Source organism: Psittacula echo, assembly GCF_963264785.1.
Source record: "Psittacula echo genome assembly, chromosome: 16".
Lineage (NCBI taxonomy): Eukaryota > Metazoa > Chordata > Aves > Psittaciformes > Psittacidae > Psittacula > Psittacula echo.
In genome coordinates, this window is record NC_137752.1 from 8,421,302 (window position 1) to 8,433,840 (window position 12,539).

The 12,539-nt window shown below is 45.9% G+C and overlaps 1 protein-coding gene across 1 annotated transcript in view; it reads right to left on the bottom strand.

Annotated features, from left to right (window-relative positions):
• Positions 1-12,539, bottom strand: part of PAPPA (pappalysin 1) — a gene marked incomplete at its 3' end in the record, with an annotated part of 179,345 nt that overhangs the window by 75,017 nt on the left and 91,789 nt on the right. Inside the window, exons 8-9 of the mRNA XM_080630817.1 lie at positions 11,267-11,395; positions 9,583-9,674 (exon numbers count right to left, since the gene is read on the bottom strand). Coding sequence (XP_080486943.1) covers positions 9,583-9,674; positions 11,267-11,395 — 221 coding nt within the window. The remainder of the gene's footprint in view (positions 1-9,582; positions 9,675-11,266; positions 11,396-12,539) is intronic.

Here is a 12,539-nt window from a genome sequence, read left to right on the forward strand (position 1 = left end):
GAATAGCTGTGATCCAGGCCAGTGTGTGATCCTAACAGAGGCTAATTTGTTCCTGATTATGCTTAAGACCCCAATAAATCTGTCTGCTTGGAGTCTGCAAAACCCGAGGGAGGAACCGAATGGAGAGGTTGGGATGTCTGAATTAAATGGAGACTGCCTAAATGATTAACCAAGTCTTACTGAACTGCACTGTCATGAGGCCTTCGGGTGTGCTGGTCCTGGAGAGCGGCTGCACCCTGCTCTCCATCACAGTGTGCGACTGGATGACATAAAAGCTGAGAGATCAGGTACCCGCTTGCTTTTATGTGCTTTGAAAAATGATGGTGAAAGTGGCTTTACAACCCTTGTTTTCTTTTAAGGAAAGAAAAAGAAAGGAAAGAAATAGTAAGTCCTACTATTGACACCCCATCCGGAAGCATGCACTGTCACGCTTTGAGGGGAGCGTTGGTGAGAAGAGCAGGTCTTGCCTGCCCATGAGGTTCTACACCTGAGTGCCAGCAAAGCGGGGGAGTTCTTTAAATCATGAGAGCACTGATGAAGGCATCAATCTACGACAGCCAAAGGTGGTGCATCACCGGGTGGGCTGCCAAAAAGCAGAGGCTCTTCCTTCCACACATGCTGAGCATCAGCTCCGACTCTTAATTCTTACTGAGGTCTTGGATGCTTGGTAGGTTACATGTTGGGCTTTACATTTTCATGAGCAAAGTAAAGAACGACCAGATTGTTTCTTCCTACGACTGCCCTCACAAAATAAAAGCTAACAGGCTTCTTCCCTTTCCACAGTGGTGTGAAGACAGCTCAGTTAAATCCGCAGAGTCCTACAGGATCAAAGCCAGGGAGGGCAGTGTCAGGAGTGGTGTTTTTCTAGGAAGCAGTAGCTAACATCTTTATTTCCATCATGGTGCAAAATGCCTTTTATGTTCTCTTCTCGACTACTGTGACATGAAATGCATCCAGGTCCTGGGTAATATGAGCCAATTTTTGCCTCCATAGAGACCTACAAGCTCCCCAGACCTTTTGAATGTCACAGTGCTGTACTGGTCGCATATGGCCTGCATCACGGACTTGGTTCATCAACACCGTGGACTTCTCACTTTAAAGTTGAATCTGATTTGAAGGAGATGTGGAAGGGAACGTGAAGGAAATCTGATTTGTCCTCAAGGAAAAAAATGACTTCAAAAAATTACAAAGCAGTTGCCTGGAAATCCAGCTTAAATCTAGAACAGCAAAATGTCTGCAGGCACAGCACCTGGCAAGAGACAGCACCTCTGGGGATTGACAACAGATGCTAAAGGATCCTGAGCTGAACTCGGGGAACACGTATTCATTCAAACAGCCTGAGCGCCTTTTCCCTGACAACGTCCTCACTGAAGGCACAAAAAGGTTGGGGCCAAACCAAAGTTGCTCTTGCTTGGGGAAAAAGCAGTCTCCAGTTCAGCAACATCTGGGAATCCCTGAATGCTCCATGGCAGACGCCAACCCAGAGAGGGGGATTTGTTGGGAAGACAGACTAGCAAGACCCGGCCTGCTCACTATTGCATTGGGCTGCAAGATCTAGAATGATCTTAAGGCTCCTGTGCGCTGTGTGAACTCCATATCTCCTTACTTCTTCGGCTGCTTGAGCACAGTGCAAAAGGCAGATTTTGGATTGAAATACAAGCCCCCCATGTGAGGTTTAGAGATAAAAGGATGCACAAGGTAAAGCAGAGGGTTTAGGCACTGCTTGCAGGCACCTGCCAGCCCAGGTCTGGATGAGCAGGTACCTCCCCATCACAGTTACCTGTTCGAAGCAAGGCTGGAAAATCCCCAGCAAAATGAATGAAGTCTGGTACCGATCAGGAAGCAGACATGCAGGATACACACTTATCTGTCATAGGCAGCCTTCCACCTCATTAAAAGAAAAAAAAGAGATCAAGGGATCCAATTCACAGCACAGGGCACATCCTCCTTGAGGCTTTGAATGTCCGAGCCGCGTAGTCAAAGTGCTGGGGACAGGCACTCGGGGCAGCTTCCTGTTTTCAGCTGGAACGCAGTGACTGGCATCAGCATAGTCTTCTTTTGTGCAATAACTACTATTTTTTTTAAAGGCCGGACAAAAAAAAAAAGGATTATTTTTAAGCTCAGCTGTTTACTTGGGGATGTTTCCAACTCTAACAAGCCTCACGCCACATAACTATTTGTCCGAAAGAGAAAAAAAAAGAGGGGGAAGAGGGGTACAAAAATGCAGAAGCATTGTCTCAGAGTAACAAGATCTTGGAACAGAGCAAGCTTAATTTTAACCTCTGGAAAATCTGTCCAAAGGTGTCCATCTCTTTTCAGACACGGTGAGGGCCGAATCAGAGGCTCACCCAAGTCAGCAACTTGTGCAGAAGCAGGATTTTACCACTACGTCACTTAACTGTAAGGTCCTTTCCAGCCCTAACTATTCTATGATTCTATGATTCTATCTCCAGCACTGGTGTTTAAGTTTACAGATGAGAAGAAACATATCCAGAGGTTTCTATAACAAAAGGAGAAATAATTCCACTGCAGATCACAAGAACCCGGCAGCTGAGTGATAGCAGAACCTGCTCCATCTATTTCTATGGGAGTTTCACCTTTGGTTGCAGTGGGAAGAGAGTGAATAACCTGGCCTGCTTCCAGGATATCTGCTAATCTCTTCTTTAATATTGAAGAAGCCAGAGACAGAGAGAGATTTCCTGCTACAGAAAAATATTTGAGAGTTATTTTCCTTCCTGGATGTTCGGGTTTGAGAAGAGGAAAAACCGTTACACAGAGCTTGGGCAGATCTTGCCGAATAAAGTTGCGTATCAATAAATGGTGACGTTTCCCTTCCATGAAATAAAACAGACACCTTGGAAATGAAGGCAACACGGGTGTTGCAATCTACTGCAGCACATCCTGGGGCCTCACAGGAGGCTTTTTTCCCCCCCGCGCAACATGACAATCGTGTCTGAGCATCTCCTGAACCGAGCAGGGCAGAATGCGGAACGCGGCTCCCTGGTAACTCAGCTGCTTCGTGGAAATACATTCCTGGGCTTGTCCTTTGTCTGGTGTGAGCCGGCTCCTCGGTATGATATAGCGGTTGGGGCACAATAATTATGCAATTGATCTGCATGCTGCAGACAGATACAGTTACAAGTCTCTCGCAGAGCCCGGCACTGAAATCGGATATTTCACCTCCAAGAACAGGAGCCTCTGTCACTTAAGAGAAAGGATATTTCCCATCACTGGCAGTGGTAATAAGACCTTATCGGCTCTGCGGCTTGCCAAAGGGGAGCCAACGTGGCCTTTCACCAACCACGCGTGTTCTAAAAGCACTGCAGTACACGTTCTGGTCACTCCTAATCTTGTTTCCTTCCCTGGGCGGTTGGATAAATCTGAAAAGCAGGGCTGGGAATGTTTCAGTATTTCCTCAGACTCACACAGATTTATTAGCTAAACTCGGAGACTGACTGAAAATCTTGAGGCTTCTGTCACACATGGCAGCAACCACTATGAAGGCAAGAAGACTGGCCAATGTGGCCCTTCCCGACACCTGGCCCACTTCATTGGGAAGCTGGGAAGGAGCCCAAGAGAAAAAAAACCAGTGGTGCCAGGCACCAGGGAGCACAAACTGCTTGTTTGTGAGTGTGGTTGGATGTTATTATGTTAATGCAAAGGAAGGTCTTGTGCTCAGCATCACCCTCTAAACACAGCAAGTTGCTGTTGAGTCACAGAGGATGCTCTACGGAGGGAAGCATGGCCAGCCATGGAAACGCTGATCCACGGAGAGCAATGTGTGAGGGACGCAACAAGCCAAGGAGCAATCCTTCTGGTGGGCTCTCATTGTAGCTGTGTCCTAAAAACCAAAGCTGGAATGAACTGGGCTGGAGTCACTGGCCTAGGGAAAAATGCAGGCAAATACCACTCCATCCCACATTCTCCCCCACAAAAAAGCATCTGTCCTTTGTGTTTTGCTGCCTGAGATGCCTGCTCTCTCTGCTCTGTGGCTCAGCTGGCCCTGCTAACATTGCACTATTAATGATGACAGTCTGAAAATCACTTTGAGAGACTTTATGACTACGTTGTGATTACTAACTTGCCAAATGAGTGCTTAGACATTTTAGAACATGTAGCCACACTCCCACGAGCTGCAGGAAACCGTCAGCTTCAAAGCATTTGCCTTAAGCTGACTGATTCACACAAATATCATCTGAATGGCCCCAGTCAGTAAAATCATTGCTACTTGCCATTAAATTCTGCTATAGAATCTCAGCTTCTGAATCGACAGCAATATTCTTTCCCAAGCTCCCTGGTCAATGCTTTAGTCTTATTGATGCCGTGTGAGATGCTGAGTTTCTCTTGCAAGGTGGCTCAGTTTCTCCCATGCTCTTGTTCTACTGAAAGCCATGAGCAGGGTCAGCCAAGGCTTATTTAATGTTCATGAAAGAAGGCAAAATCACCATTAGCTGCTGTGTGGGGCCAGGGTTTCGGCAGTCAAAGCCGTGCTCCTGCGCAGGGGTATGAGGAAGGGAGAGAGAGAGGATGGGAGCGAGGCGTGCTCTCAAAGCATGCCCACAATGAATATGGATGGTCATCCATCAATTTATTTTAGGCACATTACTCCTCTGTCAGAAAGGGAAAAAAAGGAAAAAGAAAGAAAGGAAAGAAAAGACATATAAAATTAGGTTTGTGTCACTCATTTAACACTGCAATTTCCCTAGAGGATTATGCACCAAACAGAGATAGCAAGCTCATGAATATTAATCACTTCCCTGAATGCAATGCAGCCCGCCAAACAATAAGATTAGGGGAAAGTGCTATGCTTAATTTATGGATAATGGGAGAGGTAAAGGATAGAGCTCCCACAAAGGTAAGGCTCACAGCTGGAGGGAGAGGCCTCTGAGGAGGAGAAGGACAGATCCAGATTTGAAGGTAGCAAAAAACCACTTGAGGCCAAGCAGGAGCGAGAGAAAAGGTGTTTAAGGATCATTGTCAAATTAAAATCATACTTTTCCCTGAACCGGAGTCTAATGCTTCAAGATGCCAGAAACTGGAGGCCAATTCAAGAGCTAGGTGTATTTATTTTCTCTTTTCCTCTACCCTGTGCCTTTTCTTTGTATTTTACATCCCTGAGGCCCTGATCCAACAAAGCAGGGAGATGTGTGTCTAACCTGAAACACTCACATTCTGCAGTGGGACCACTCACATGTGGAAGTGAGCGGAAGCGCTGCCCTGTTTTGCTGTAAAAAGGCTTTAGGAAGAGTCCCTTATAAGCAAAGGAGATAAAGTGTAGCAATAACAACACCAATAAGATGCGATTGAAAACCCCATAAATTACGTGGCAAACTTAAGGGTAGATAGAAGTTCTGCATCAGCTTCCCAGCTGTGGTTCAATGTGTCTATCAGCCTTTACTCATCTCTTTTCATATTACTTTCTCTCCCCCTCCCTTCTTTTTTATTGATCTCTGTATCTTTTTTATCATATCCTTCTCTTTCTTCAGCCCTGGTGAGCTAAATCAATGCATAATGCACATCACACTCAACAAAAGGAATGCAAATGAAAGCAGCGCTCTTTTTCAATGTCCGCACATATATCTAGATGCATGTGTACAACCTTGGTGTGTGGGAGAGTGCACGCCAAGGACAAGGTGCTCAGCTGCTTGTTAGACACCCATTTCTCAATGGATCAAGTGCAAAAAAGCTCTGGGTTCCCACAACTGCAAATCATAACTCTTACAAATGGGGCCTGTTTTACACAGGGCTTGAACTTGGCTGAGATCCGCAGTAATCGCAGAAATCAGTTATCCCGGGGGGAATCAAGAGCAAGGTGAAAGAAAAGCAGCCAAGAGGTAGGAGAGGGGTGCATCAGTCACAGCGGACACGACTGCGGTTTGCTTGGCTCCTACGTATCCAAAGGCCAAGTGAAACTTCTCCACTGGGACCCGATTCTGCGCGGGGAAGGAGATAAAATGTGCAAAATGCGCTGTGCAAAGGAGAGGAGGGGAATAAGTAGAGATGATAGATGTCAGGATGGGGAAGGGTGAATGTGCCACAGAACTTAAAGGAGGAGCACTGCCAGATGCTGCCATTAATTAATTAATTAATCTCGCTGCCACTCTTCAGCGCGTTGCAGGGAGAAAACGCCATTCATCTTATCTGTTTTCTGTTACTCGCCTTTGTGTTCAGAGAAGGCCAGGACAGCCTGACAGTAAGACCACACAGTTTTCTTCCCTGCCTCCCTCCTTCCTTCCCCCGCGCCCCTCCTCCTGTGGCAGAGCAGATTGATCCACTGTTATCTGATTAGAGAGGAAAGGAGGAAGGGAAACAACACTGAGAGGAAAAACAACCCTCTAATTTTATTACAGGCACTAGCGCAAAGTGTCTTGAGAGCCTCGTGCCATTCAGACAAAGGGAAGTTGGGCAATTAAAAAACCCCATAAGCCTCATGATCCTAAAAGGCCAAGGGAGTAGGAGAGGCAAAGGAACACCTGCAAACAGGCTGCCTCCATCCTTGGAGATACCTCGAATGCAGCTGAACATGACCCTGAGCAACATGCTCCAAAGTGAAGCTGGATCTAACTTTAAGGTTGGTCCTCCTTGGACCAGAGAACTCCAGGGACTCCTTCAAACCTCAATTATTCTGTGAGTCATGGCTCTAAAGCTTGATAGTGTTTGAGGGTTCTGTTGTATCTCTCTTCTACCAAATGAGGTGACTTGTTTGGTCTCTGCTTTGGAAGGAAGAAGCTCGCTTGGGCTTGGCTATCAAACCTCCTGCTATGAATCTTCCTGGTGGTGGTGCCCCTTCAGCCCTGCTTTTGCAAACAAAATGCTTAGTGATTATTCTCAGCCATGTGGGACCCAATCCTGCAGACAATTTGTGACAAGCACTGCATTCACCGCTGTGGTTAGAGTTGCTGAAGTCTAAAGAATGCCTTGTGGTAGTTCAGAAACATGCCTGGAAGGAAACATTTGCAAGATCAAACCCTGAGGCCCCCAATTCAGCAAAGCCTCTGAACATGTGTTTGAGGCTCACGGCATTCTTCAGTGAAGGGGAGTGATTCCCTGGGCTCTAAAGAGCTACATAATACAATAAGAACATCACTGCAAAAATAACACTGTCTGAAATAATTACTTCTTGTCCTACAGGATTATAACATGTGTTAGCCTTGTAAATATGGGAATAAATTACTCTTGTTTTTCTGTGCTCCTCAAATGGGGACTCAAGCATCCCAAGAAAACCCCTCACCAGTTTCAAAGAAGACTTTTGTTTGGCTGAAGGCAGAAGATCCAGTCTTACCCTATTCTATTGTGGAGAATGCCGAATGTTTGCACTTTCTGATCAGTATTTATTATGCAATATGCACAGCCATTCTCTTCCTCAACACCTTTATGTTTTCTGGTGAGATTTGAATGCTTGGCATGTTAAAACAGAATACAAATCAGCACTGTTCATTTGGCTGAAAGATGAGCCAGCCATTTATCTTTAGCTCTTGATATCCTAATTCATGGTGGTCCAGTACGCACAAAAGCCAATAGGACCTTTTTCACAGGTATTACCTCCTCTGAACCTTTCTTAGGGACTTGATGAAGGTTGCCCCAAAACAGCAGCATCTGATCTACCCTTATGCTTGCATACCAAGACCATCACCACCACAGCAGTCTCACCACCACAGCTGTAAAGCCACCCAACAAAACATCTGCAAGGTGTGTATCCATGCACCTTTCCAGTGATTCAGGTGCTCTGATTCACCTGCGTCCCCATATTCTGTATATCACAAAGCAGGTTGATTTCATTCCCTTCTGTAATGCAGGACCTGTGCAAAACCACAGCCTTCCAAAGGCCATGACAAGCAAACAACTTTTTACCTCTGGAATTCCCCTTTTCTTTTCAACACGAGCAAATCTGAAAATCACTTCCTCTGTAATGGCACAGAAATAGCTGTGTGTATGTTTTCATTGCTTTGTGTTCTAATCGTACTGCTGTCAGACAGGTTTTTATCGCATTCTGAACCAGCCCTGTTGCTGGTCCTGGGGATGAACATGTACACAGGTACAGAGCAGGCTCCTGCACTCACCTAGCAGAACAATGCTGTGTGGTCCAAGGCTTGGGATCATTTGAAGCATGATGCAGCTCCTGCCTAGCCCACACAACCAAGTTTCCTTAGGAACCAGTATACGAAGGGGAGGACCTGGGTCATGTCCTAACGTAATGCTGGGATGTGGTCAAAGTACAGACCTAGACCTGCTGTTGAGCAGGGTGATACAGATGCAACCACACAGCTCCAACCCGACCCCTTGCTGGGACCTCGCACTCTGCCTGACTTTTGGAGAACCTAAACCATTTGCATAAGTGTTTATCTCACTTTCAAAATATTATGACTAATCTCTTTCAGTGCTTGAGGCTCTAATGCAGCAAGTGACTTGAAACACAAACCTAACTTCAAGACCACCAATAGTCACAATTAGCCTGCACCATAAATATGCTCAGATTTCAAAAGAGCTATTTACATATGTAAATATGTAAATAAGAACATCACCAAATTAGGCCTCAAGTCTCACAGTGTGGGATGCTGAAGTAAAACTGTAGCCATTCTGACGAGACAAGCAGTCCCCAGCTTACCACCCAAGGGAACCATGGTGCCTGTGAGGTCCTCTCTACGTTGTTCCAGGCACAAGAGGTAATCATCAGATTGCCAAAACCAGCAAATTTAAGTCTTGCCAACATTGTAGTATCTGCTTAGGACTGATGCCCTGAGCTGAAGGATCACTACAAGGGACCGAGTATTTGCTTGGTGAGTCCAGATAAGGAATCTCATAGAACATCTTGAGAAGAAGATGACCCTTTATAAACTCTCACTTTGGTTTCAGAAGCTCTGCATGTCCCATCCTTCCCCAGCCCTCACTGAGCCTTGGCTGAGAAATGCAATCCCGCAGCATAGGGCCACCCCACAGAAGGTGCAGTGCAAATTGATCTCTATTTCCCTTCTCTGCCCCCAGCATTCCTAGAGAGTTTAATGAATATGTAAAGCTCACAACTGCAGCCCTGCTATCCCCGATAGCTCCAGCATCTTCCGGCCATTGTCCTTACAGGTTTTGCTAATCAGAGCAAACCAGGCTTGCAAATGAAATCTGATTAAGTAGTTTTCACCTCTGAAAAAGGGGATTAGCTAGACCTTTGATCCTCAGATATTGATTTGCAACTCAAAGGAGGTGTGACCTCAGCTGGACTTGCTTCTGGTCTCAGTCCCTTCCCCTTTCACTCCTCCTCCTGTTTACCGGGAAAAAAATCAGTTCATGTCTTCTCACATAGTCAGATCTAAAGCCTATTGAAGGCAGTGGAAAACCACCCACTGACTTCAATGGGCTTTGGATCAGTCCCACAATGGCTGACTTAGCCCTAAGTCCTAGGCTGTTTCAAAGCCAGCAGAACCAATTTCCCATCAAAATGACCAGAAGCTGGGAAGATATGTTTGCCTTTCAAACCTACAAATTCCACCTTTTTTTCACTCTTCCATGACAACTCTTCAGCTGGAAATGCTGTTGGTTTTTTCCCCTTGCACTCTACGTAGAGTTGTTGCCCACCATGAACAGACTTACCGATGCAATTAAAGGACAACTCTTGCAGGCAGAACAGGGAGCAGCCGTCACCGTTGATCTTGTTCATGTCATCACATTCTTCCCCCAAGTCTCTGTAGGCAGGGCACACACATGCAAAACTGAGTCAGATGGCAAATGGCATCATCCCAGCAATCACTGCAACCCCTCTGCAGAACCCCAAAGCCCTCCAATCTAGTACAGCACTTTGTGTGCTGATCCTGAAAATACCTCTCCCTTCCTCCTCCAGCCCTGACTTCCATCATTCCTGGTTCACAGGCTTGCCTGGCCACTTCTCTCCTACACATGTGGATACCACTTGCTGTTCTCTGATGAGGATATGAGCAACTTCCTTCATAGCTGGTGTGGCTGCAACTCAGCAGGTGGGGGAAAAAAGAGAGCAGGAATCTCTGAAACTCTTTGTATTAAATCTGGAAGGGCCAGACTGTGACCCCAGCATGGGAATAACAAGACATAAAGCCTGGTGCCAGGCTATTCCAGGTGACAGCACTCGGAGGAGAGCAGGTGGTGTTGGGAGTGGGATCCTGCTTCACGCCAGCCCGCATGGTTGCAGCAGCATGCAGGGAGATGAGTGCAAACCAGATGATACAGGGGCTGCCACAGCTGTAAGTGGGGCCACAACCAACCAAGCTATGACACAGTCTGGTTCCTGCTCGCTCCTGAGGCAGCTCAGCTATTGTTCGACACTTGCTGCAAAGCCACAAGTGATGCTTGAGGAATGTGCAAACATAACAGTAGGAGAAAAGTTATGGAAAGCAAAATTAATCTGTCTTTCTCCACCTCCCACTCCAAGACTGCCCTGGATTCATATGTTTGGTTATTCCCTTTGATTTCCCTGCCTGTTGGGCCTTGTCCTGCAAATACTTGCTGCCAGGTATAGCATCTGACAGAGTGGCACTACGTGATTGCTGATCGGCATTATTTAAAGCAATGGCTGGATTGAGCACTTGCTTGTTGTTGCTTCCATAGTTTAAATAATTGGATTACCTAATGCTAGGAAGCTTTGAAGCAGGTGCCTTCAGAGCCGACACAGCAAAAGAAAATACCCTAACATAGTTGTGAATGATTTTCTTTTACACTTTCAGTGGTCTGGGGACTGGCAGTGGTGAGAGGGAGGAGCTGGTTGAGAACATGCAATTCCCAGCACTCTCCTTCAGAGGCCAAATCTATCACCTCCAAATTCATCCCAGCTCCGGTGCTCAAACAAGAGGTTGCACCAGGAACCTGGACCAACACAGGGCAGCGTTTTACCCTGTCCACCAGCTGCCAGACACGTGGGACTCCATGGGTAAGGACAGCATCAATGGCTATGTGAATTTTTCCAGTGCTTACTTCAGCTCCGTATAGGAAATGTCATATGCATGTATAAAGATAGAGATACACGAACAAACAGCATAAACAGCATATAGTGCTATGTCCATATCGATCCTGCTGTCTGGACTCCATTATCTGTATCTCTGTCTGTATCTCCTGGTGCCAGGATAGCAGGGCCTAAGTTCCAATTAAGTGTCATCATCCTGGTAATCATCAGGCACATGAGTCATTATGTACAGATGAGAGCTGGCCTCAATGGAAGAGACATCAGAGGTTGTCAATTCCTTTCTAGTCTCAGATTCTGGCTGAGTAGATGTGCGCAGATTTATCTGTTTGCTCGCTCCAGACTTACATTTGGATAATCCCGTCTCCACAGTATCCACTTCCAGAGATATAGACAAGCTCCGGGGAAGGCTCGCTCTCCTCCCTCCCGGAAACAATGACGACCTGGTACGTGTATGTGGTCCTATCGCTCAGCTCCCTGCAGGACAAAAGGAAACACTAAGTGATGGGGACAACAAAGGCAGTAGCAAAGGGCAGGGAAGGAGGTACTGCAATGGGGGTTGGCTGCCAAAAGAAGCAAGTTTTAGTTTCAATCAGGCCCTTGGAATGTTCCTACCTCGTTTTGATAGGATTAATTTTGAGTTGGGTGTTGCTGCTTACATCTGTACCCACTATAGATATGGTGCTGCACTGATAACATGGCAGTGCATCAATCCTCACTACACACAGTGGGAAACAGTAACAGCATTTGAGAAACCAGCCCTGAGCTTCAATGTGTTTAGCCTTGGATATTTCTGCTCCCACCTCTCCATGTCAAGGACAGCCTTACCTGCAAGTCTGCATAGTTTAGTTAAGGAACATAAAATACCCCATGAACACTGACTGCTTCCTGAACAGCCCTGAGCTCAATCCAACTGCAGCTGGAGCCAGTGGGAATTTGCCTATTGATTTAAGTCAGAATTGGACCGGGGATGTTTCGGTGATAAGTAAGATACCCACTTTGCATACAGGTATTGAAACATTACAGTTAAACAACTTTCTTCCTCTCCAGGAGAGTGCAAAAAGTAGGATCCACACCACAGCACTGGATCCTGGGATTAACATTGAAATATTCACAGAAAGAATTAGCAAACTGTTCCATATTTATGCAAAGCCATAATTACCTAAATCCTGTGCATCTGTAAATGAGGAATCATTTTTATATGTGCAATACAGAAATAATATAAGCCTAATATAAATGTTTAGCTCTTTTACAATGCCTTTTACATTGTCAGAACTCAAAATGTTCCACAAAGAAACTCATTACCATCATCCCCATTGTGCCGATTTGTAAAGCCATGGAGTGGTGAAGGCAAAATGATTTGCTCAGAGTCATCAATCAGGCTAATTGCAGAGTCCATAACACAACCCAGCTCTTTCCCAACCCACGCCAGTCCTCCACTTACCACGCTCATATTGCCCCAATTACTGACAGCAATATACAAGTCTTTTTGTCACAGGAACTTGGTCAGAAAGCACGTATTAATGAAGTGTGTGCTACAAAGAGATGTATCTACTACACCCAGCAACAAAGCCTCTGAAGTAGGTATCAATGGACTGTAGTTACTGAAACCTTCAAGTCT